We start from the raw sequence: 24,378 nt of genomic DNA, 5'->3' as shown, positions 1-24,378 counted from the left end.
GACTTTGCGATCAACACCCAAAGAGCTGTCGGTGTGTGGACGGAATGTTTGTATCCTTCTCCCCAGGGTCAAGGAAGAGGGCCATCCCTAGTCAAAGCCAAAGAGAGCAGCCACCTCCTCCCTCTAGGTGGTGCTCTGAACCCTGAGTTGAGCCCTTGGCAAGGAAGGTAAGACCTTAGTTGGCCAGAAGATGAGTCTTATCTGTACACAATTGTCCTCAGCCTCAGCCTCAGCCTCACCCTCACCCTCACCCAAACGTCTCTCCTGCCCCAAACATCTCACCCCTGAAGCCTGAAGTTCATGTCATCGCAGGATGAATGAGTACCTTCTCTTTTAGGTGTCCTCCTGCTCCCCACCCAAGGGCTTCTCTTAAGAGGCTGTGGCTACAATATAGGACAAGGGGGAGAAAGGAGACCCTCAAGTCACATCCTTTAAGCCTTAGTAAGGGCTCAGGGCAGTGCTCGGCCAGGGGTGGGCCAGCGCTGGCCACCCACTTAAAGGAGCTCCTGAAAGCGGGCTTGATGAGGTCAGCACGCGGCCAGGGAAGGGGCCCATCTGCTGCGGTCGGGGCCCCCGAGAAACCTTTGTTCTGGGCGTTTGGAGCAGGAGCCAGAGCTTGTAATCAACTCTGAGTTGGGTCACCGCAGAGCTGGTCATTACCAAGAGCAGTCGTCATTAGGGGCCGTCATAAACGGCCCTGACTTTTCTCCCTAGACCTTGTTAGTGGGCCAGGCAGGCAGCAAGCACAGCGCTTCTCTAGCCAGCCCTGTAATCGCTGGACTGGTAATGGCATTAGTCAGGGCCCCGAGGGGCTGGATCAGCTCAGGTGTTGGGGGTTTTCTGGAGGAGGGAGCCAAGAGAGGCTGTGGCTACCATACAGGATGAGAGGAGAGGCCTCAGTCGGGGTACATATGTGGTTTGTGTGTGTGTTTATGTCTGTGTAACGGGGAGGTCTGAGCTGTGGGTGTAGCTGTGTGATTATCTGTGTGCTCACAGCACACCCGCCTGCTAAGCACAACCATGGCAGCCAGCTGCTTGCACAGCGAATGGGAGCGCGCCTCTTACAGCTGCCCTGGCCTCACAGGTGCTAAGTCTCCCCTGGTGAGGTCAGAGGCTTGTTCCTTCCCCCATTGCTTCAGAGAGAGGCCCTCAGAACATGGCCCCGATTTCCCCGGGCTTAGAGAAGCTCATAAAGATTTCTCTGCAGCACGTCTTTATGCAAAACCATCTCGTAAGTCTGGGGACACTGCCTTGGTGCTTTGTTTATTACTCCAAATACCAACGTGGCCTATTTTGTTTAGTGTTTGCAGCAAGTCCATTTAGAACTGCTGGTTCTCTGGGCAGGAGTCACTTCCTTAACAGATTCCAGTGGTTGCAGGGATTGTCATAAAGGGCATGCTGTAATCCCATGGATTTATAAAGCAGAGTGGAAAGAACTTGCATGGCTCAGGAGTCACATGGACCTAAAGTCAAGGCCTGGTTTGACCATCTGCTGTGTCAGCTCAGGCGAGCCACTTAACCTCTCCATGACTCAGTTACCCACCTGTCACAAAACAAAGGTAAAATCTTCTGGGCGAGGAGATGTGATGTGATGTGATGGACAATAACACAGATTCTGGAGTCCCAGGATCTGATTTCAGCACTACCACTAAACGGCTTTGTGACTCGGGCCACTGTTAACATCTCTGAGCCCGTTTCCTTAAGCACATTGAAGGGGTCACCCTAGGGGGACTCTAAGGCTCCTTCCAGCCCTGAAGTTATATGGTTTTGTTCCACAAAAACTCTGTGACGGGGTTTCTTGATAGGATATCTTTGTGGGCTCCTCCCTGCTCCTTGGAAGTGTTCACCTGGGAACCTTTGGCCTTTGTCGCAGGCACCTGTGGAGGAGAAGACATTGTCTCAGAGTGTGCAGCAGAGGGCAAGGGAGTTGGGTGGAGATGGGGTTGCATTGCTACAATGCAACTGTAGATGAGCATTCGCCTACAGTGCCTGGGGGTATGGACATCCTGGACAACCATCGTTCCTAGATCTCAGCTCCTTGGACTGGTCCCACATTTGGGGTCCCTCTCCTCACCTTGTCTCAGGTTCCAGCTCTTCCCTGTGTTTACTGAGAAACACAGGGATGGAGGGCATAGGACCTTCTTTGCCTGCATGGGGAAGGTATGGCCTGATGGGAAGACAGTTTGGAAGCATGGAGCAAGTGACTTCTGAGGAGTCATGTTTTAATTCCAGCTCCACAATTTACCAGCCATGAGAGTTTGGCCAAGTTTAGTTCTCTGAGCCTCAGTTTTCTCACCTGCCAAGTAGGGATAATTGTGCATACTTCCCAGAACTGGTGTGTAGACCCCATGAGGTCCTATTGAAGTGTTCTGGAAACGACAAAGTGCAAATGCACATCTAACTAGTTACGCTGTGGCAGCCAGTCACAGGTGCCATCCTCCAGCTTTGCTTGGCATCCTCAGGAAAGGCTTTCTGTGCAAGCAGAGGCTGTCAGCATGCCCAGCAGGGCCATCTCCCCAACCCCCTCCCCCCCAAAGCATTTATAGCCTAAGCACACACTTATATTTCCTTAAAAAGGAAAAATAAAAGTTTTACAGATAAACTAAATCTGAACCAGGGTAGTAATAGTGATGCTTCTCTCAGAGGAGCTTACAAAGAGTTTCATAGAGGGAATAAATGGTGATGGAAAAAATAAAGAAAAAAAAGTTTTACAGGTTATTCAAATATAGGCTGATCTAACCCCTAAGCATCTCCAGGCTCACAGGGAGCACATATTACCTGAAGACTGAGGTCCAAAACCATGGGGTAGGAGAGGCCTGCATCTTTGTGCCAGCCTGGTCCCCAAAGAGGGGACAGTGGCCATGGCAGGCCCTGGTACAGGTGTGTCACATCTGGGAGTGACCTGGTGCTTCCACTGCCGCTGGTACAGTGGTAGAGTGAGTGTTCAGCCTCCCTTTGGCTCATGATGGCCGATGGCAGGTATTTTGTGTACAGCAGCTGTGAGGTGTCAGAAACTGAGCTGCCAACCATCGTTCCTAGACCTACACGTTGCACAGCTGGGTTGAACGTTTCCCATTTTCCAAGGGGCCTGGCGATTCTCCCATATCTTTCCTCAGATGGATAAGCCTGTGTGTCTGCAGGTGTCTGCCTCCCAGGACTATGAGTGTTGGGAGGACAGTAGTTGAGAGAGCTGAGACTGTCTACCCAGCAAAGGAAAGACTTTTTCTGCTTGGCTCTGGTAGAACCTGGCTTGCTGAGGAAACGAAACCTTGAGCAACGAAGTAGTAGGGTCCCCACCACAGGAGCAATTCAAAGGCTGGATGGGCTCTTGCCTGTGATACCTGAAAGGCCTACATTTGGCAGGAAGCCAGAAAGCATGGCCCTGTGGTCCTTTCTGACCCTGCAGATTCCATGGTGCACTGATGCCGTCTGCTTTCCACTTGGGAGGTGGCTGTGTTAGTGGGTGAACCTTCCTTCTCATGAGGATATCTGAGTATTTTCCTGAGGAAGGTTGAGGAATAACCTGGGGCCCCCAGCTCACTAGATCACCCGGCAGCTTGGAATGCCACCTCTGAAATGTGTTTCTATTCACTTCCAATCTCACGTGTAGACCCACTCTTCAGCCAGGAAAGGGCCAGCTCCTGGGTGCGCAAGAACAGAACCTCGAATTCATTCCTAATTGCATGTCTTCGCGATGAAGACCAGATGGCTCGGAGCATTCTGGTGGGCATGACTCTTGGGGACTGGTCCTTCAGTTCCCAGAGAGGAGGTCACACGGGCATGGAATGAGGTGCGGGCCGCAGGCTGGGCCTCCTTCTCCTGCTTCCCTGTCCTGCCTTTTCCTTCATACAAGCAAGAGCATTTGGTCTACCCCCCACTCCCTGGTATCAGTTTTCTTGGTGACTTAAAAAAAAACACACCCTTTTTGCCTTCACAGTTGTATAACTATGTGTGATGGGGGAGGGCGGTGAGAATGCTGAATATGAAGCTGCTCCTTCACTGGAAAAGGAGAAGAATCAATAGATTGTGCTGTTGATTTTTCTACGTGACTGACAGCTCTTTGCCTGCAGCCTTCTTTTCTTACAGACTTAATGTGTCTCCTGGCAGGTTTCCTTGTTTGAATGATTACTCAAGTGAGGAACAGACAAGCTCAGCAAAGAGCTCAGCACTTGTCCTTTCTTTCGCGCATCGTCCCATAAGGTCCCCTGCCCTGATGCTCTTCGGGAGTTGGTATGTGATCTGAATCTGGTCCGAGCCGGCGGAAAACTCTCTGTGCCCCTGCCTTGCCTTCTGGGTTCCTGAGAAAGAAACCCAGGTTGGAGTTGGGGAGCTGCTTGTTCTTCCCATGGAGCCCTCAGCAAGTAGGGGGCTTCTGGGGGGTCTACGCCCCAAGAAATCCAGCAGAGGTCACAACAGAGAGTCCTTCTGAAGTGGTCTGGGGGGTCATGGTCACTCCCCAGGTCTGAGTGGTGTGAGGTCTGAGAGCCCATTTCTCGGGCTGCTCTCTAATGAGTGAGCTCACGGGAGCACATCCATCTGTTCTAGTTCCTGCCTCATCCCAACTGCTCCTTAGAGGAAGATAGGTCGGGGACTCACCTGCACAGGCCCCAGACTGCTCAGTAAGTTTCCTGAGTCATTGGGGATTGAGTGTGGGGCTGCAGCCCGCTGTTTTATCTGATCTGTGGTCCTGGGCTGGAGCCAGGGACCAGAGGCCCGGCAGCACCTCCCAGGTTCTCCCTGAAGGGGATGGGGATTGGCAGAGGGACCTCTGGTCCAGTGACTTATGTGATAGTGAGCTGGGGTTGTACTTCTTCAGCCTGGATGGAGCTTATTTTTCTCATTTTTGGTATTTTGTCCTGGTGTTGGAGTAGGGAGGGGGTTGCCTGCATTTGGAGAGTGAAGAAGGGAGCACAGGGGGCTGGAGCCTTGGAGGCTGGGTGTCAGCTCTCTGAGTGTGTAGTGTGAAGTACAAAAACAAGAGGGAACACTGGCCATGGGGACTCGGGGTCTAGGCTCCGGCTCTGGATCAGCTGCTGACGGCTGAAACCGTGGTCCTCATTTTCTCTGAAATGAGACTTTGGCTAGATGGCCTCTTAAACCACATTCCGCTCTAAGAATCTGTGCTTCTGTGTCTTAACTTACTGATTTGTAAGTGCACACATGCAATGAAGCAGAACCTTTCTTCAAATAAAATTTTACCCTGAACTCCATTATAGGAAACGGGTTGGAAGAAGTGGGGGCCTGGAGCTGGGTTGGCCTGGGGTACATCAGTCACTCTTATAAATTACAGGGTATGTGACCTCAGGCAAGATGGGCTGGATTATCCATCCTTCCTGAATGGAACATTGGGGCCTTTACCAAATGTCCCCTGGCCTGGCCACCTGTGGGTACAAACGATGCCATTTTCAGCCCAACTGTGCTAGCCAGGTAGCCCGCCTTTGTTGGAGTTCTTCCCTGCCCACCCCAGGCTTGGTGGCAGTCACTGCAGAAGGCTACAGGGGCTGGGCTCCCAGTGCTCAGAGGCCCACAGGAGTGCCCCGGGGGAGGGCCCTACACAAGGGTACCTGGGTCTTGAAGCGTTACAGCCTCCAGTGAAGCAGCTCTTTTTTTTCTTCCAATTAAAAAAATTTATTTTTATTGACTTCAGAGAGGAAGGGAGAGGGAGGGAGAGATAGTAACATCAATGATCAGAGAGAATCATGGATTGGCTGCCTCCTGCACGCCCTCTACTGGGGATTGAGCTAGCAACCTAGGCATGAGCCCTGACCGGGAATCAAACTGTGACCTCCTGGTTCATAGGTCGACGCTCAACCACTGAGCCACAGTGGCCGGGCTGAAATAGCTCTTGGATGTCTTTTCACAGCACATTTTCTCTCCAGCGTGGCTGGTCCGTGCAGTAGCCACTGTGTTGCACCCGGAGCCACGATTCCCTCCTTCCTTCGGGTCCTGCTTCTGAGTCTGGGCTGATGAGCTGACTGTAATTCCTCCTGGTGTCTCACTGGCTTCATGTCCTCTCAGTGATGTGGCTCTCAGCAGTTCCTCCAGGTGTTCCTGCGTATGCATGGATCCCACTCACTGTAATCTTAGGGTTCTAGTTTTTCCAGAGAGTTCCTCCATGCTCATGCTAACGGGTAATCCTGGTGGTGTTGGAGGTCGGGTGGGTGCTGCTACCAGTTATGCTGTGGCCCCACAAGGACACCTGTGTCCAGGGGTAGGCAGGACAGAGCAGTCAGTCTGAGCAAAGGAACAAATGCTCATCCACTCTATATGCTATTTGAACCAATCAATAGATATAAGAGAATTGGAGTAATGATTTTTTTTTCCTTTCTAGAAAGGTAGTGTTGATCTGGGAGGTTTTTACAAGCTCAGCTGCTGATTTCAGTCTGACTTTCTCATCCCTCCATTGGATTGCCTTTGAGTAAATCTTTAGAACGGCCGAGAAAGCCCCCTGGTGCCTGCTCGTTGTCTTTCCAAGGATGGTTTCACTGGGTTTCCTGTGCACCACCAGGTCTGTCTGGCATGGGGGACTTGATATATTTCTAGGAAAAAGGCCATTGCATTCTCATTTTACAGGGAGAACCCACAAAAATTGAAGAGGGCCAGGAAGATGAGACACAGGCAGTTGCCACCCAGTAGTCTCTCTAATTCTAACACATGTCCGGGAAACATACTTTTTGTTAGAGCAAAGGAAAGAAGCAAAGATGTGGCTGTGTCCTGAAGCTCAAGAAGTAAAGGTATTAAAATCTAAATGTAGAAAGAGAGGGAGAAGTGGCAGGGAGCATGGAGTTAAAGGTCACATAATGCAAAGCAAGGATTGAAATTCAGCAGTGCTCTTAACTGTGAAATAGTCGGCACCTTCACTCTTTAGGGAGTAGGATGAAGAACAATGAGATCGTACATAGATGGTCACAGAGAGTTTCTGGAAAGACCATGGGGGAAAATGAACCAACATTCTAAAGCTAGAGTTATTTGGCCTAAACACAGTAGAAAACTATTTGTACTTTTCTACTTCTCCTGAAGGCAGAGGGGTCCTTAAAAATCGGGCAGAAGTTTAGGTGAATAAAATAAATGAATCGGTGAATGAAGAGTAAATAAAAACACAAATCTACACATATACTAGTATACTTTTTAAATTTAGTTTTGAATATGTAATTTGGTTTTAAAAAGGCAATATGTTCACATGATATACAATTTTAAAAAGTACTAAACAGTAGAGATTTAAAAGTAAGAGTAAGTTTGCCATTTTCAAAATGCGTTTCTACATATGAGTTTATTTTTTATGCTGAGCCTACTAATGACCCTGTGAGGTGTGGAAAGTATTATTACCCCCCTTTTTAGGTTGAGGAAAGTGAAGCTCAGAGGACAAGTGACTTGCCTGAGGTCAGACCCAGGGCAGCATGGGCAGGCCTCCAGAATCAGACATTCCAGCCAACCCTTCATGTTTCTCGTAGTTGACTGGCTACATCTGTGGAGAGACAATAACGCAGTGGGGTTGAGTTTGGTGTGTGTTAGTTTCCTAGGGCCGCCATAGCAAGTGACCACACACCAGGTGGCTTATACAACAGAAGTTTAGTGTCTGACAGTTCAGGGGGGGCAGGAGTGCAAAACCTTGTTCCTCCTGGAGGCTCTGAGGGAGAATCAGTCCCTTACCTCTCTCCAGAAAAAGAGTCCGCTACACTGCACAGCAATTCTGGGTCCTGAGGCTGCCTCTTCCCTGAAGGGACACATACATGAAATGCTTCAGACCGGAGGTGCACCAGTTTCCTCCGAACATTGCACACAGTCCCGCAGGCTACCTGTCACAATAAGCCACGATGTGCATGCTGTACTAGGGGTGGTTTCCCAGCAAACCTTCCATTTATGACAAATCGGCACTATGGCTCTTCTTTATCCGGTGCCTCTCTATGCACATCTGTCTATGAAGGACCTAAACTGGTACCAGTGCTTGCACAGCACGTGCCCGTTGACAAGATGCCTCCCCGCTTACCAGCTTCTCTGAAACCCTCAGATGGTAGCCATGAGCTCAAGCATTTGGTGTTCTGAAGTGACTGTGCTTGCTGCTCTAGCTGTGGTCAAGGTGACATTCGTCTTCCACCGTCCCCTGTCTGTGGCTGTCACATCAACCCTCCTAGGCTGAGACAGTGAGGGATGCTGGGACTCCATGTCCTTAGCAAACCCAGGAAGGACCTGCCCAACCTCTGGGACTTCTCCAGGTTGGTACTAGAGTGAAGCTTGCTGGTGAGGCTTGTGTGGGGGTGTGTGATGAGTGCCCTCTGGCAATACCTGAGGTGTTGGAGGTGGGCTGCAGGAGGAGGGGCACCCCTCGTTCCCTGACTGGGGCAAAGGCCCATGCACAAGGTATAGGAGCACTTGGCAGGTAGCACTGGGGAAAGGAACTGGGGAGATGTGAGATGTGAGAAGTGGACACACCTGCTGGGATGCTGGGCGCTGACAGGACTGTACCACGGAGCTCCAAGCCATTGCCCGGGATTGTGACTGTCTTTAGTAGGAACGGGGCACCAAGGAGACCTGCCAGCTCTGGAGTCAGGAGCTGTGGAAACACACAGGAAGCATTTGTCACCTGAATGGTAGGAGTTGGGGGCAGGACCCCAGCATGTGGCTTGGACACCTGCTTCCTGCTAAGGTCTGTCTCGGTGGTACTCTGAGTCTTGTTCATCCATCAGACTTGATATGACTCCCCTCTGGACCTGGGGCTGTTTGTTCTCCTCTGGGGCCACCACGGCCTCCAGAGCCATGGGGAAGTTGATTTGTTCACTGATTAATGTTTGTTTTTGTCGCTTCTTACGTGGCTTTCCTGAGAAGGAAGAGCACAGAGTGGGAGTGTATGTGTTCCCATTGCCTTTATTTCCCTTGCACCCACTGTCCCCTTAGGTCCCGGGACCTCTGCCTGTCACTTGTGTGTGAGGCTCCAAATGGGCGGAGAGAAAGACAAGGTCAGTGAAGGTCAGAGGACCTGGAAGCAGAAATCAGGACATCCAGCCTTAGGCTGATGCTGCCCAGCACCCTGAGCAGCCACCCTGAGCAAGTGCCTGCTGAGCTCGGCAGAGGTGCAAACCCCAGGAAGTAAAGAGGCGGCCAGCTCGGAGTTAGGACCAGGGGCTGACTCCCATTCACTTTTTAGATTTTTGGCTTCAACCAAACCAACCTCAGGCCAAGACAGATGTCACCATCGGGAGACCAGCCTCCCCTCCACCCTGTTTGGTGTCTGTTGTAATCCAACCAGATGCAGATCTGTTCCAGCAGGGCTTGGTGGGTGGGAGATAGGAGAACCGGATGTGCGCTGTCACCCCTTCCTGGAACTTTGTAATCAAGCCGGGGCACTGCCCCATGTCCTGGAGGTGGTGGGTGTTTGTTGTGGCTCAGGCTCCCACTGAACCTCAGTACCTGCCAAGCCCCAGAGACGGGCAGGCTGCCTGGGCGACTGGGTCTTCTGAGTCTCCCTGCTATTTACACAAAGCCTAGAAAGACTGAAAAATGAAACAGAAAATGAAAGTGCAGAAAGTTAGATAGATATGTAGGGTCGGAAACATGGATCAGTAGGAAGAACCGTAATATCGGGTGGGTGAGCCAAGGCCTATGGCGAAACCTGTTTCTGCTGCGGAGAGAATCCTGCCAGGGGTGGAATGAAGGATTTGGGACATAGGCTTCTTTTTTGTGTCCTTAGCTTGGTACTTTTCAGAAGTCCGTGATGACTCAGAGGGGCGAGACCCTCTCTGAATCCGGTTATACCAGAATGCCCTTTCCCCTGGCCATCGCTGGACCAGGCAAGGGAGGTTCCAAGGAGAAGATGGTCTGTGGCTTGGCTGGAAGGATGGGTAGGAAAAGTATTATAAGTTTAGTTGGAATGTACCCTCTGTCTTCAGAAGGATCAACTAAGACATAAAAAGGGAGAAGAGCCGTGGCCAGTGTGGCTCAGTTGTTTGGAGTGTTGTCCCACTCCAGGCCTCTTCTCCCATCTGTCCAATGGGAACACACCTGACACTCCATCGTGCTTGGAGTGTGTCACATGCTTTTTGGGGGCGGGGGGGCGTGGGGAGGTGGAGGGGTGGAGGTGGGGCTGTCTTTGAGTTTAGACAGCTTCACAGCCAGGACTGGACTCTTATACAACTGTGTTCACTCTAGTCCTGGGCTGTGCTCCATGTAAGCAAGGTTCCCGGGTGGTGTGAGAAGACGGGGGTAGCAGTTATCACCTGAGGTGGGGGGTGCTTTTCCTTGTGTGAATTTCAAGACAGAAAGGAAATAGGAAGATTTAGAAAGGTTGCCAGTGCTGGGATGGACATTGAGATTAAGTGGTCCAAATGGCTAGAGACCCAGGGAAATAAAACGATTTACCCCAGTTTGCACAAAAAGGCCCAATTCTGCTGACTCTGGACTTAAGAGTCCTTTCCTCTGAAATGTGCACCTCTTTGTTGTCAAAGCTTTTGTTTTCCCAACTTTGCGAATCCACCACTGAGGTTTAGGGGCCTCTAGACCTGCAATTCTGAGAACAGTGCTAGACAGCTCGCGCGAAGTCCGCTGGTCCTTGGACATGCCCATGTCGGCCTTTGCTGAACTCAGCCTGAGTTTCTGTGAGTTTGGAGCACTGTCCTGGGCTGCCAGCATGCTTAAACACCATCCAACAGAGTCCTCAGATTGGACCACTGTGAGTAGCTACGGTGACAAATCAGAAAGCCCACCTTATCCCCACCCCTCAAACTCTGAACCAGTGGCTCTCAAGTGTGGTCCCCAGATCAGCGGCATCAATATCACTTGGGAACTTGTTAGAAATGCTAATTCTTGGGCCCCATCCCATTGCTACCAATCAGAGCTCTGGGGGTGGCTCATCCTGTAACAAGTGTCACCTGCAACAAGTCCTCCAGGTGATTCTGATGACACTGAAGTCTGAGGACCCCTCCCAACAGTAAGCATCTCTCAGGGGTAGCTCATGGCTTTTCCTGTTCATTGGTTTGCAAAGCCCACTCCCCACTTTATTCCTTCCAAGAGGCCATTCCACACTCCAGCTTGCCATTTGTGTGAACAGTAGGGGGTGGAATGGAGAGGAATGGAAAACAGTGACCCTGTGGCAGGAAAACTGTTTGCCTTGGCAGGTTCGCACAGACTTGGAGCCAAGATTCAATCAATCCTAGTGATTGACTTTATTTAAGCGATTCTCCCATTCTCCTCTGCCTCCTGCTTGGAGAGGTGGGGAGGAGGGATACAGAGCTTCCTGGAAAGAGGGGGCCCAAAGCTCTTCTTTGTCCCACTCTGAGGCCCAGGCCCCTGCTGCCAGGGCTGCCAATGCACACGTCTTCTCAAATAAAACCACTCCAGGAGCTCTTTGCTCTTAAAGTGGAGTTTTCGTTTTGCACCATTAGCTTAAACCAGTGGGGACTTAACACAGTCCATGAAATCATGCAATTAGGCAGCGGCATCCTGGCTGGCTGACCTCAGTGCCGCTGTGTTGAGTGTGTGTGTGTGTGTGTGTGTGTGTGTGTGTGTGTGTGTGTTGGGGAGGAGCCTGTAAAGTTGCAAATTCCACTTTCCTCCTCTCCGCCGCGCCCCCCCCCCCCCCCCCACACACACACCTCCCTAAGATGTCAGGGGTCCAGAAAACAGAACAACATCAATTAATTTGCCCCAAGTAAGTACCCAGGAAGCATTTTTTACATCTGCTGTTTTTGTAAATGAGAGGAAAAGTAAGCTGCTTTCAGTCTTTTGGGGGTGGGGTTTGTTTTTGCTTTCTTTTCTTTCTTCTTCTTCCTTTTTTTTTTTGTAATGCATGTCCTGCAGTCAGTAAATGCATGTAAGTATGCAGCGTGTGGTTTGTGGTCAGGGGAGTGAGGCTGAGTTATTGTGACCAAGTGCGAGCTCCTTTCTTTGCTAAACGAGTTAATGGTGCCAAACACTGGCTCCTGCTGGGCACAGAGAGGTCTGTTAAGCCTCCATTGCGGGGCCTTTGTCAGCAAGACTCATTTGGCCCTAATGCCTCAAAGCCAGTACGCCACGGTGCCCAGACCCTCTGCTGAGAGTTGGAAGGAGGCTGCAGTTTCTCACAGCCCAGCCTTTACCCAGCGCTGTTACCCAATCTCATAGGCTCAGTTGGGTTTGGGGACGATGGCACTTTTTGCCTCAGGGATGCCCACCCAAGAGATTTGTGAAAATGGGGCAGGAAGCAGAAAATCAGGCCCTCTCTGTTTTAAGGCTCAGCGAGGTCTTGTTATCTGAACGGGCTTTTTCATCTGCAGGCTCTGTGTGGATGAGGAGCGTGAGCCAAGGCCACAGAGCTGATGCCCGTGTGCCCATCTGTGGGCTTCTCCCGATCCAAGGGGCTGGTAACAGGCCACTTGGTACAGAGTTTGCCAGTCTTACCTGCCTGCTTCTCAAATCGTCTGTTTGGGAACGTCAGCCCTCTCTGCAAGAGAAAGCAATTGAGGAAAAAAGCAAGTCACTAGGGATCTGGGTGTGTGCTGTTATCTGCTGTGGGATGGCTTTTCATGAGCAGCCACTAGAGAAAATGGACCCACGTGCCTGTCCAGGTGTCCCCAGGATCTTCCTGGACTCATTCATCCCCTCTTGCTTTTCTGCTTGGAGGAACTATGGAATAAAGGGATGAGCTCTGCTGGAGAGGCCGGGGAGCAGGTTCTCACAGAGCTACGGGAACCTCCGTCTGTATGATCTTGGGCAAGATACTTTGAGCATCAGTTGAACTAGGTTTAACATCCCTTCCAGTTCAAAGGAAATAATTCGGATTCTAACCTAATTGTTGTTGTTTTATATATATTTTTTTTTCAGAGAGGAAGGGAGAGGGAGAGATAGAAATATCAATGATGAGAGAGAGAACCACTGATCGGCTGCCATCAAGCCTGCAACCCGGGCATGTGCCTTTGACTGGAATCGAACCTGGGACCTTCCAGTCTGTAGGCTGACTCTCTATCCGCTGAGCCAAACCAGCTAGGGCCCTAATTGGTTTTTTATCTGAAAAATGATGGGGATTGATTAGATTGATTAGGGCCAACCCCTTTCCCCCAAAAGCACTTGAAAAAGCAGAATTCTCACTCAAACATAAGCCTTAAAGAAGCCCTAGCTACTGACAAGCTTCTCTAGTTAAAGGGACAGTGGAGGACTTGGAAATGTAATCTTTGTGTTTCTTTTAAGATCTCACATTTTATGACTCATGTATATTTTAAGTTATTTAGAGACTATACACTTTTTTTTTACAATTTTAAGTTTTTTTGCTTTATAATAAATACAGTTAAAAAAGTCAAATAGTAATAAAAAAACTGCAGTCCCTTGCCCCAGGCCTTCCACCACTAATCCTCACAACTTAGAGGTAAAATTTTAGTAATTTTTTGTGATATTTAACATGGTTTTTCTTAATTTTAATTTTTAGACATTATTTATTTCCTGTTATTGAAGTTAAACATTTATCTGTTTTATAGTGTCTCCCCAGTTCTCCCAAATATAGTTATATTACATTGTTGGTTAAGTTCATATTCAATGTTTAATTCATTCTAATTATTTGAATATTATCTGCAGCTGAACCATGTAGTGTACTGCATTTATATGTCCTGTACATCTTTGTGTTTTCCCTTGAGTTGCTAATTGCCTCATTTCATTTTCCCAGTTCTAATGTTTGTATTATGAACCCAGCCCCCAACTTCTCTGTAGGTAATCTGCACGTCTCTTTCCTCCTGTTTCAGTCTGGACTGGCTGAGCTTTAGGCCTGCCACATAGCTGTTCTGGAAAAACCATTCTGACTTCCATTGCTTTTATTTTAAGTTAGATCTTTGGTTTTCTGAATTCTGTGTCTTCTTGTTCTGCATTTTCTATAGGGTACACCAGGGAGTGGTTTCCTAAGAGAAGACATGTGGGAGATAATTTTTCTTTAATCATTGAATGTCTGAAGATGTCTTTATTCTGCTCTTACATGCTGATTGATAGGCTCCATATCTAATGTGGGGATTTTAAAGACATTGATCCGTTATCTTCTAGCTTCTGTGTTGCTATTGATAAATCCAGTGCCATTCTGATGCCTGTTCCTTTGTATTAGAGGTACACTCTCTTTTTCTCTAGAGGATTTTAAAAGTTCTTTTTATCCCCGGTGTTCCCAGATGTCACGATTCATTGAGCTGGGGACTATTTAACCTGAGAGCTCATGCTCCTCATTTCTGGGAAGTTTTCTTGTATTATTTCTTTGATATTTTCTCCCATTCATATTCTTGGTTCTCTCTATAATGCCTTCTATTCAGATGTTAACTCCTGGATTGACCCTCTATCTTATCTTTCTTCTTTTGTTTCCCATCTCTGTGTCATTTTGTTTATCTTTCTAGGGAATTTTTTCAGCCTTACCTTAAAGCACTTGTATTGCATTCTTTACTTCTGCTCTTATATTTTAAATTTCCAAGTACTCTTTCTGTTCTCTAAACATGTCTTTTAATAGCTTTCTGTTTTGGTTTTATGACTACAATATCTTATCTAATATTATCTTTGTACAAGATTTTTTTTTTTTTTATGCTCCCTACATTGTCTCTGTTATCTCTGATTTATTTATTTTTCCTGATTTGTTTTGTATGTTTTGGTCTCCCGTAGTTCACATTTAGAGGCTTCCTTCAATGTCCTCGGGTCCTTGGCTGGCCATTTGAATTTAAGAGTGAAGCGCTAAATTGGAAGCTCTTTGTGGGGCCTCATTTTAGCTTCCTGTGGGAGCTGTAGGTCTTTCCTTCTGGGCTTCTAGCTTCTTTAGATGGAAACCCTTCAGTTCCCTGACTGGGGGATATAAATGTAGTGTTCTAAGACCTGAGGGTCTCACTACTCCCCATGTAGCACCTCACTACCCTGTCCTCCTGTCTGGTGTAGCCACGCCCACTGTCTTCTGGTTCAAACTTTCTGGAGAGAATCAAGCTCTTGGCTGCTGCTGGTGAAGGCCAGTCACCTGGCTTTATGGCCCAGACCAATAGATCTGAGTGTCCTTATACAGACTTTTTACCAGTGCCTCTGTTTAATATAGCCTCTGTAATGGGGTGCAGAAGCACCCAGTGGCCCCAGTTCCTAAGCGTTTCTGGGTCCTGCCGTGAGGATCAACTTGTTCCTGACTGGCAGCTAGGTTTCAGCTTTCCCTCTCCCTGTCAAGCCAGGTTCCACCATCCATTTGCTTTCTATTACACTCAATGTAGATATGTTCTTGCTTCCTTTACCGTTTTCCTTCATGTGTTTATAACTTTTTTCACTATAATTTTAAACTGACTTCGGAAAGGAGTGGAAATGATTGCGTGTGCTCGTTCTGATATGTTTGGCTAGAAGTGGCCAGTGGTAAATCCACACAAACATTCCAGAAGCTTGGTGGTTGTCAGTGTGGCATACCTTTCCTTTCCACTTCCCACTGGTGCTTAGCTCTCTGGAATTCACCCTCGCCCCTTGGGATTCTGGCCTCCCACAGGTCTTCAGGGATCGCCTGATTGCCAAAGCGAGGGATGGAGTCTCACACTCGTTCTTAAACTCTGCAGCCTTTGGGTCAAGGAGCACTTTCTCCCTTCAAAACACCTTCCCCTGGTGCTTTCTGAGACACCGGGCTGCCTGGCTTCCCATCTGCCTGCGATGACTTTTGTAATAACCCTTCCTCCCCTTGTGAAGGTGCTCTCAGGGGTCCCCCGTTCTCTTTTCTGTCCTTTACTCTTCATTGTAACTACTCTCTGTAACCAGATGAGTCACAAATCTGATTCCTAACAGCCCCATCCCCACCTTTCCCATCAGATTTGCTGTGTAAACGACTAGCCCTTGGCTAAAAGTTGCTCTACATCCAAGTGCCCTGTCTAGGTTGTTGGAAGAATAGTGGCACCATTAGTATAAGCAGATCAGGAGGAAGAGATGGTTTTGAAGATGGGTTTGCCTAGAGTGTAATGAGTTTTCTATTCTCATTTCAGCCTCAGAAATATGGCCAAGCCTCATGGGAAGCATACCAAGGAAGTGTAATTTGGGAGAAAAATATATGGCTTGGGTGACTGAAGTGGAATGAAGCTTTAAGGGTCTACCTGAATATAAAGGATTATTTATTTTAAAATTTCTGAGAAAGCTTCTAACTGTGGCCTTAAATTTGGGGTTTTCTCAGTTTCTAGGTCTCTGGATTCTTGCTCGCAGTGACTGGTGAGCTGAAGGGTGGAGTCATATTCTACTCTTGAAGGATGCTAAATTGTTGCTACAAATAAACAACAAAAACCCCAGAGAAGTGTTTTGTTTTGTTTTAGTTCGGAGTCTAGCTGTTACAGGTAGCTGAGGTCAAGGGCCTGAGACCGTTATAGCATTCTCCCCCAGGTGAGTGGGCTCACCAGGAGGGCAGAGAAGAAAGAGCCGTGTGGGGATGCTGGAGATGAGCTTTGCTGGCTCCCCCACCACACCCCCACCCCCAGAATGCCCAGCCTGGTGCCTCCGGATGGTAGTGCTGCTAGGTCTGCAGACTTCACTCTACACTTTGTAGATGGAGAAGAGACTCAGAAAGCCCAAAACCAGATTTTTGTGGTCACACAGTTAGAACCCAGGACCCAAGACTCCATCACACCAGCTGCTGCCTCCTGGGGCGTCTCCTCCCTGCCCACCACCACCAGGTGCATTGCAAACTGAGAACACAGTCCAGGGGCGTAGCTCCTGGGGGCCAAGCACTGTCAGCATTGGGGGCCTGGGAGGGGAGAGGGAGGGGATCAGTCCCAAACTGCTCCTGGGCCAGCATCCACCCCTGTCCCAGCAGTCCCTGGATGAGGCATGGTGGGGGGTTGCCCACGTAACCACAGGCACAGGGAAATCAACCGCGGACAGCTAATCGCCTATCCAAACATTGCTGGTAATCTGCATCCCTAAAATAAACCCTTGAAAGATGGAAAGATGTTAGTAATTTCTGGCCAGATGTGCCTCCTCCTTCCCTACTTTCCCCACCTCAAAAAAGAAAGTGAGCCAAATGGCAAGGAATAAAGAGTCTAATGCAGAACACATTTCCATCATTTGATTTCCCCTCTCCCCGTGCCGTCCCCCCACTTATGTAAACTAAATTCCTTTACACGGTCATGGCAAAGGACCATTAATTTTTGATTTGAGTTGTGATTAAAGGCAATACACTCAAAAGAGTGAGATAATTTCCACTGAAGCAATGTCATTTGAAACCCAGTCATGGTATAGTAGGAAAGAGCGGGGTTAGGCTAGATTCTACTTCTGATTCTCTCTCTCACAAATGGAGGCCGCGTATTTTATTACTTAACCCGAGTCCTCTCCCTGATTGTAAAAAATAATAATGCAGATTCTACACATGGATGCTGTGAGCACCAAGTCAGGAGCCACACCGACAGCACCTGTCCTGTGCTCACAGAGCGCCATATGGTATGGTGAGAACTTAAGAAAGGATGGCTCACGTCTGTGTAGAAAAGAAGGCGCCTGCATTGTCAGAGGGCATGCATTCACCTCTCCTGATGATGAAATTGATCACTCAGAGGGCAATGCTTGGTTTCCAGCCTTCGACTTTGGGAAGTAGCTTGAGATTCATCTAACACGTGGGGCCACCTTTTGGTGGGTCTGGTGAAAGAAGAATTGTTCTGCCTGCCTTGTCTCCCTGCAGTATTCTTTGCTGCCTTTCTGTGTGGTTTCTCCTAGTCCCATTTACTCTGTTTGGGCCTGAGCAGTGAGTCTCCTCTGGCTGGTTCCTCACTCAACCCCGCTGAGAACCTTTCTTATTTAGCAAGCCACAGACTAGAACAGTCAAGGTCTTTTCTCAAGTGAGCCCCAGGTACAAGGGCTGTAAGCCTACAAGGAAAGCTTATCCAGGTGGGGGCCTGTTTGGGCATGTCTGGGGTTAGGTCCTGGGGGGGGGGGGGGGGCGTTCTGCCACTTTCTATTCTGCACTCTCCCCTGCATAATCAGGGCCAATGGCTGGTTCAGGTTCGGGGGAGAGCTAAAGAAAGGAACTCCCTCCCATGTGTGTGGGGAAGCCTGGACCAGCCTGTGAGGTCAATGCTAATCCTCAGTGAGAGAGCATTCTGCTGCCGGGTGCCCAGATCCTGAACCTTCTGCCACCCTTGGGAGTGAGGCATTTCATAAGCGACACCCAGTCTAGGATATTCTATGGGGTTAAGTAGGCTGCAAATCTGGAATCCTTTTGTAAGAAAAAGAAAGCAGTGGGGCCATGTTTAATTTACTGACTTTGACTCATTCATTAAAGATTGTACCTAGGACAATTTCTTCTCTCCTCCTTATTCTTGGGTTAGGCCAAGGGGGTGCTTTCTAATCAACTAAATATTAACTTATAAAGCCGCCACGAATGCATTGTTTCCTCTGCCACAACAGTCTCTTTCAACCGGGAGGAACTCTTACCATTTCTTAAGTAGGTCATTTTGAAATGTGGGCGAAACTGGGAAAGGAGTCTGAGTCCCTCCCCCTTTTTTCTTGGTCCATTTCATCAGTACTCTAAGTTTCGGGTTCATTATGAAGAATTTTGCAACCATAGAGTCAGCATGGGCAGCACAGTGATTAAAAGGGCACATTCAGACAAGCGTTTCAATTTAGGATTAGTGACTTCGGGCAAGGTGACCCCTATGCCTCATTTTTTCTTATCTGTTAGTTGGGGGAAGTAATGGCACCTTCCTCATGGAGATGTTAGGTTTAATTGAGGAAATGCATGGAAATGCTCAGCATACTCGTAGGCATGCCATATGCTTTCATAATTGTTAGCTATTGTTATTTAGTTCAGATTCAAGTCATTCCTCATGGCTTGTGGGTGGGAGCTTGTGTTATTAAAAAGAGGGGGCTGAGTAATTTTGAACTCAGAAGAATTCAGAGGATGTACAAATTGTCTGGTGACTAGCATCTAGAAAATGATTTCCAACTCCTTTGGGAATACAGGGGCTGGCTGGCCTCAGAGGGGAGTGGACTATAACAGCCATGCTGTGTTACCACACTGACCGCTTAGAGAAATGCCGTCCCACTGATTTATCTTCATCCAGAGACGCTGTGCAGCCATCACTAAAGTATCTGGTCCACACGTTAGCATTAAAATAATGTTAACTCAGGGTCTATAATGACAAAGAAGAGAGAAAGCCAAGTTGATGGACTTTCCCTTTCTGCAGGGGGATGTGCTGAGAACAGAAGCAGCCCATGTACTAGATTGGACTTGAGAGTTCATTACTTTGATTTATCTATCAGGACTCCACCAGGACTTGCTCTAATCTACCAGGAAGTTTGGTTCTGTGTGGGTCTATTCAATGGATAGAACATTCATGGCAGCCGCTGGAGGCTGATTAGTGGTTGACAAGACCTCAGCGGTACCTGCTGTCAAAACTTCTTAAAAGGCACTCTGGTGGGGGCCCTGATTTTCCCAATGCTGAAGCTGGACATTGATGTTTAATGCACTTGAGCATGACAGTTTGAAGCACTTTCCCTTGTTGGGTGTGCACACATAGATTCTGTTTGTTTTATTCAGAGGACACAACGTTTGAGGGATTTTATGACCCTTGGATGTTAAAAAAACTAAACCAATAACATAAAAAGAACACAACCCTGAGGGTTTCTCTTTAACTCCAGAGTCTAAATCATTAGATTATATGGATTATATTGGATTATATGATCCCCTCCCTCTCTCAAAGCATTGTGTGATATTCTAAGTCACTGAGTTTTAAAAAAGAGAAATGTGTTTTGGTTTTGAAAATATATTTGAGACTCATTGCACCTTGCAGCAACTGGTAGGCACCACAAAACTAGGGGGACAGAATCAGTTAACTGAGCCGTTGGTATTTATTTATTTATTTATTTATTTATTTATTTATTTATTTATAAAACTGTCTCCTTTTGCCTGCTGTTTGCCTTTCATTCCACCCTCCTCTTCAGCCATAGGTTTGGGTTATTGTTGTACACGAAAAGCTGTGTTCTAAAATTCTCTCTCCCCTTCTCTCCTCCCACCTCCCTGCCCTCACCCACTGTAGCACTGAGGATGAAAATAAAAGAAGTAAAGAAAGAAAATGGTGACAAAAAAATCATCCCCAAGAAGAAGAAGCCCCTGAAGTTGGGGCCCATCAAGAAGAAGGAGCTGAAGAAGCTTGTCCTGTACCTGAAGAACGGGGCCGACTGCCCCTGCCACCAGCTGGACAACCTGAGCCACCACTTCCTCATCATGGGCCGCAAGGTGAAGAGCCAGTACCTGCTGACGGCCATCCACAAGTGGGACAAGAAAAACAAGGAATTCAAAAACTTCATGAAGAAAATGAAAAATCACGAGTGTCCCACTTTCCAGTCGGTCTTTAAGTGAAGCTCACGGGCAGGGTGGGTTGGGGCGGGAGCCCTGGGTTGGGGTGAGGGGTGGGGCTGAGCAGACAACGCTGAAACTCACTGCTTCTGTGGGTAGAGAACGTTGTAATCCCATTGGCTTTCCTCTTGCAGCATCCCTACTCTTCCCTCCACACTCCCTCCAGCCCCAGTATAGCCAGTATGTAAAGCCGCACGCCCAGGTAGGGAAACCCCGTTAGATTAGGAAGTCTTGTCTGATCTCCAGTCTGGAGCCGCATGTCACTGAGTATAAGGAGGTGCAAAACCATTCAACCAGAGACACAGTCCACCAGAGACACACTCACTAAAAATATAAAAATTTTCCACACCAAAGAAGGGATTAGGCAAAATGTAAGAGACAGCAGCAAGCACTAAGCCCCATGACTTGCTTTGTGTCATTACAAATCGCTTGTGGGTTGATCAGCTAATCGATTCCTTTGGAACTAGGAAATTCTAACTATTGGGAAGACATGTTGCTTTCGGTTCCAGGGTAATTTCCTGTCTGCTTTAGGCAGACATGGACACCCACCACACTTACAACTTCACATCAGTTCCAGGGAGCAGGAGGTGCAGGGAAGATAAGCACACAGTATGTAGCAGTGACAACAAAGGGAGGCCATGTCCGCCCTGCTTCCCAAGGGACTGCCTTTTGCTACGAATCAGCCAGTCTCAGATGCCATGGGAGTGACAGCTGACATCCGCCTCAGTCAGGATCGAACCCCCACACATGGGGAGGGCAGCACGTGCTGGCCTTTGTGTGAGGAAAGGGAAACGCCATGGCACCAGGCCCATGGCTGAGAGAGATGACTATTTTCAGACCCCAAAGGCCTTGGTTAGTGGTTTTTAAAAAGCATAAGAGAAGAAAAGAAAAATTTAGAACAGTCCAGCAAATTGTTAGTCCCGGTGAACTGTAATTGGGTGAAGAGATCAGTATTCTAATGTCAACTGTTCATTTCACATTTTCTTAAAGAAGAACAACTGAAAAAACCCACTTACTTTTCAAGGATTTTTTTTAAAGTCTACACTGAGCATTTGAAAGGTGTGCTAAGACCAAGGTCTCTTGTGCATCTGAGGCTACTTTCTGGCGGAGCGGTGCTATCGCTCGGCATTTTGGGTGGGAGGTGGATGTAGCTGGTGCATAGCCGTGGGTCCTCCCTCCTGAGGAGTCCTGGATTGCTCCAACACAACGCTCTTCAAAACTCAGTGCTTCCCATTCCTTTCTTTCCTGTGAAGAAATGGATTCCTTTCAACAGGTCAAAGACATTCAGAACAGCCAGGCTGCATGTGCTCCTGCATTAAAAATTTTTATTTTTATTTCTGCAGAGGGAAAGTTAAGCCACAAGTGTCTCCCCACTCAAGGAGGGAGTTTCAAAGGCAACATACCTCTGCAGTTTTTTCTGACTTCCCTAGGTATTTCTCAAAGCCTTCTGTTTAATAAATGATGTACATAAACCTGTTCACTTAAGCAACTTCATTCCTCTTGTTCAGTGTATAGGAAGCAATTCTAAACAATCAATGCTAATTTCTTCCCCAAGCCTGATTCTTAATTCTCTGTAAAACCTCAAAGACTTTAGCAATTGTCCCTCTGGGCGAGTGGTTACACCCAATGTGGGTGCTGCAGAGAGGACGGCAAGTGTTGCCCACGCCGTCCTGGCCCGACACAGAAACAGTGGAACATGCTGTTAACGTCCGAAGTATCCAGACTGAAAAATCGGCCTGCCAACTTCGTTACCTACCTGAGGGTTATCCTGATGTAAATAACCTCTCACAATTAGGGATCCCATCATTTTAATACCTTTTTTGGTTCTCTCCAAACTTTAATCAAAGTGTTGGGGAAGGATCTTAAATGATTTGCCTGTAATTTTGGATAGTTTTAAAAAACGTGTGTATATATATTAGTTAATTAGAAATATTCTACTTCCCTATTGTCAACTGAAATTCAGAGCAATTTCATGAGTGCATGGATCTGGGTCTTAGATTTGGTTGATTAGCTCAAAAGTTCATTGAACGTATGTATTTGATGTATCTGCTCGTTTTGACAGAGCATCATGCAACAGGACCCTCATTCCAAGGCAGCGGCCTTGGGAGAGGGGTCTGTGTGGGGTATTCGCAGTTACAGCAGAGAGATTATGGAAGAATAATAGGTGGCCGTGCTGTGCAACCCTCTAAATGGGAATTCTCAGGTAGAAGGTGACATTTTTAGAAAAGGTTCAAAGTAAATTGGAAATATGAATTGCAGCTGGATTTACCCCAACCACAGTGTCCCAGGACTTTGAGGTTTACTGTGGATTTGAGACACCCACCAGCTCTGTGTACAACACAGCGATTTCAGGATGCAAAGGGAGGCTGTGGGCCCAAATCTGCACTGTTATCCCAAACCTTTGATTTGCTCAAGAAAGGCCATAACAAAACCAATGTGCAGACTCATTGGCTTGGTCATCGGTTCCCAAAAGAGGAGGTGTGTGTGTGATGTAATTATTGCTAGTGCAAAGGTCCTGTTTGTACAGGTTTCAGATAATCATTCTGGGTAGAATCCTGTGATGTCATTGGCAGAACTCAGCTCAATCTTTGGAAAACATTAGTAATTATCTTAGAAGATAGGAAGGGAGGCGAGAATTCCAGGAACATTTTACTTTTAGAATATCCGGTAGGACACTTGGCTCTCAGTGCCACTGAATTAGCACCAAGGTGGGATCCAATCAGAGCTCCGGTTTTCATTTGCATCTGTAAATTATAGAAACACCTTTTCCCAAACCTAGAGGCTGTGTTTCTCCTCACACTCCAGGTAACTAGTTGCCCTATTGTAACTGTACAGATGTGGTGGGCTCAGACGATCTGTTTAGAAGCACACCTTCGGTAACTCCCACAGAATAAGGTACTGGCCATCCCGACCTGTTACCCGCAGATACATAGGACACAGACAAAATTTGTTCCCTCTAGTTCCTTCCTGTAGCACTCCTCTTTTAGAGTCTAAATCTCTTACAAAAGCTTTGAATACTGTGAAAATGTTTTACATTCCATTTCATTTGTGTTGTTTTTTTTAAACTGCATTTTTACCAGATGTTTTGATGTTATCACTTATGTTAATAGTAATTCCCGTATGTGTTCATTTTATTTTCATGCTTTTCCTGCCATGTATCAATATTCACTTGACTAAAATCACTCAATTATCAATGATCATGTGAGTTGTGACTTTTCCCCCTCAATAGTACACCACTCACCCTCTTCCACTGCAGACTTACCCCACTCCTGATTTTTTCAGTGATGTTTTCTGGCCTCCGTGTCATGACTTGCAAGGAGTAGCTGGGCATGGGTGGGCTGGAAAAGCTGGGGGCACCACAGGCCGCCTTCACCCCCATCCCTCGTTTATCATCTGCTCCCATGAATAACTCCCAGGTGTGTTTCTCCTGGTTGTGTGTGTTTCAGATCAGAAAGAAGGTCAAATACTTGCTCTACAAGAATGTATTTTTCAACCCTGCCTGAGTTTTTTTCTGGTTTCAGATGCTCTTGCCCCTCAGACCCTGAGACCCCTGAGGGACCATTTTAATTTACAGATGGAGAAGCTAAGATGAGACATTGTAAGAGTTTGGGCGTTGCTGGAATTAGAACCCAGGGCTCCCACAGTGTGGCCCTGACCAGGCCCATGCTGTTTCATGTTAGGTTATATGCTTCTTGCCTAAGGAGTTGTTCAATGCGACTTCTTAAGCAATTACAATGACAGCTTCAGTTGATGTCATCCCTGATTAACAAGGCATTTCCAAACCTCAGACAGCTGGCAATTTTACCTACAAGTGAGCAAATACTCCATCACACAAAACCACACCTAACCACAGACCATTTTCTAGGCATGGTATGGGGATTGTAAAAAGTCCACTAAAGTTGCACTCAGTATGGAAAGGTTTTCTCATCTAGTGTACCTGACTGGTGAACTATTGATACGCTAGCCCAGCCAAGGCAAATACTGGCATTTCCTTTCAGTTCCCCTGTGACTCATAAAAAGGAAAATGTCTTTTAGGCTGGGTGTGGATGGCCCATGGTTTCCCATTGCTATTTGCATTTTTGTAAAATAAATCAGCAAAAGAGTGA

At 47.6% G+C, this 24,378-nt stretch overlaps 1 protein-coding gene across 1 annotated transcript in view; it reads left to right on the top strand.

The window, feature by feature from the left end:
* SFRP1 (secreted frizzled related protein 1) overlaps nt 1-23,468 on the top strand; it is a 40,569-nt gene extending 17,101 nt beyond the window's left edge. Inside the window, exon 3 of the mRNA XM_080660998.1 lies at nt 19,953-23,468. Coding sequence (XP_080517124.1) covers nt 19,953-20,275 — 323 coding nt within the window. The 3' untranslated portion in view covers nt 20,276-23,468. The remainder of the gene's footprint in view (nt 1-19,952) is intronic.
* The last annotated feature ends 910 nt before the right edge of the window (nt 23,469-24,378 follow it).

Source organism: Plecotus auritus, assembly GCF_963455305.1.
Source record: "Plecotus auritus genome assembly, chromosome: 3".
Classification (NCBI taxonomy): Eukaryota; Metazoa; Chordata; class Mammalia; order Chiroptera; family Vespertilionidae; genus Plecotus; species Plecotus auritus.
This window is presented reverse-complemented; position numbering and strand designations above follow the sequence as displayed.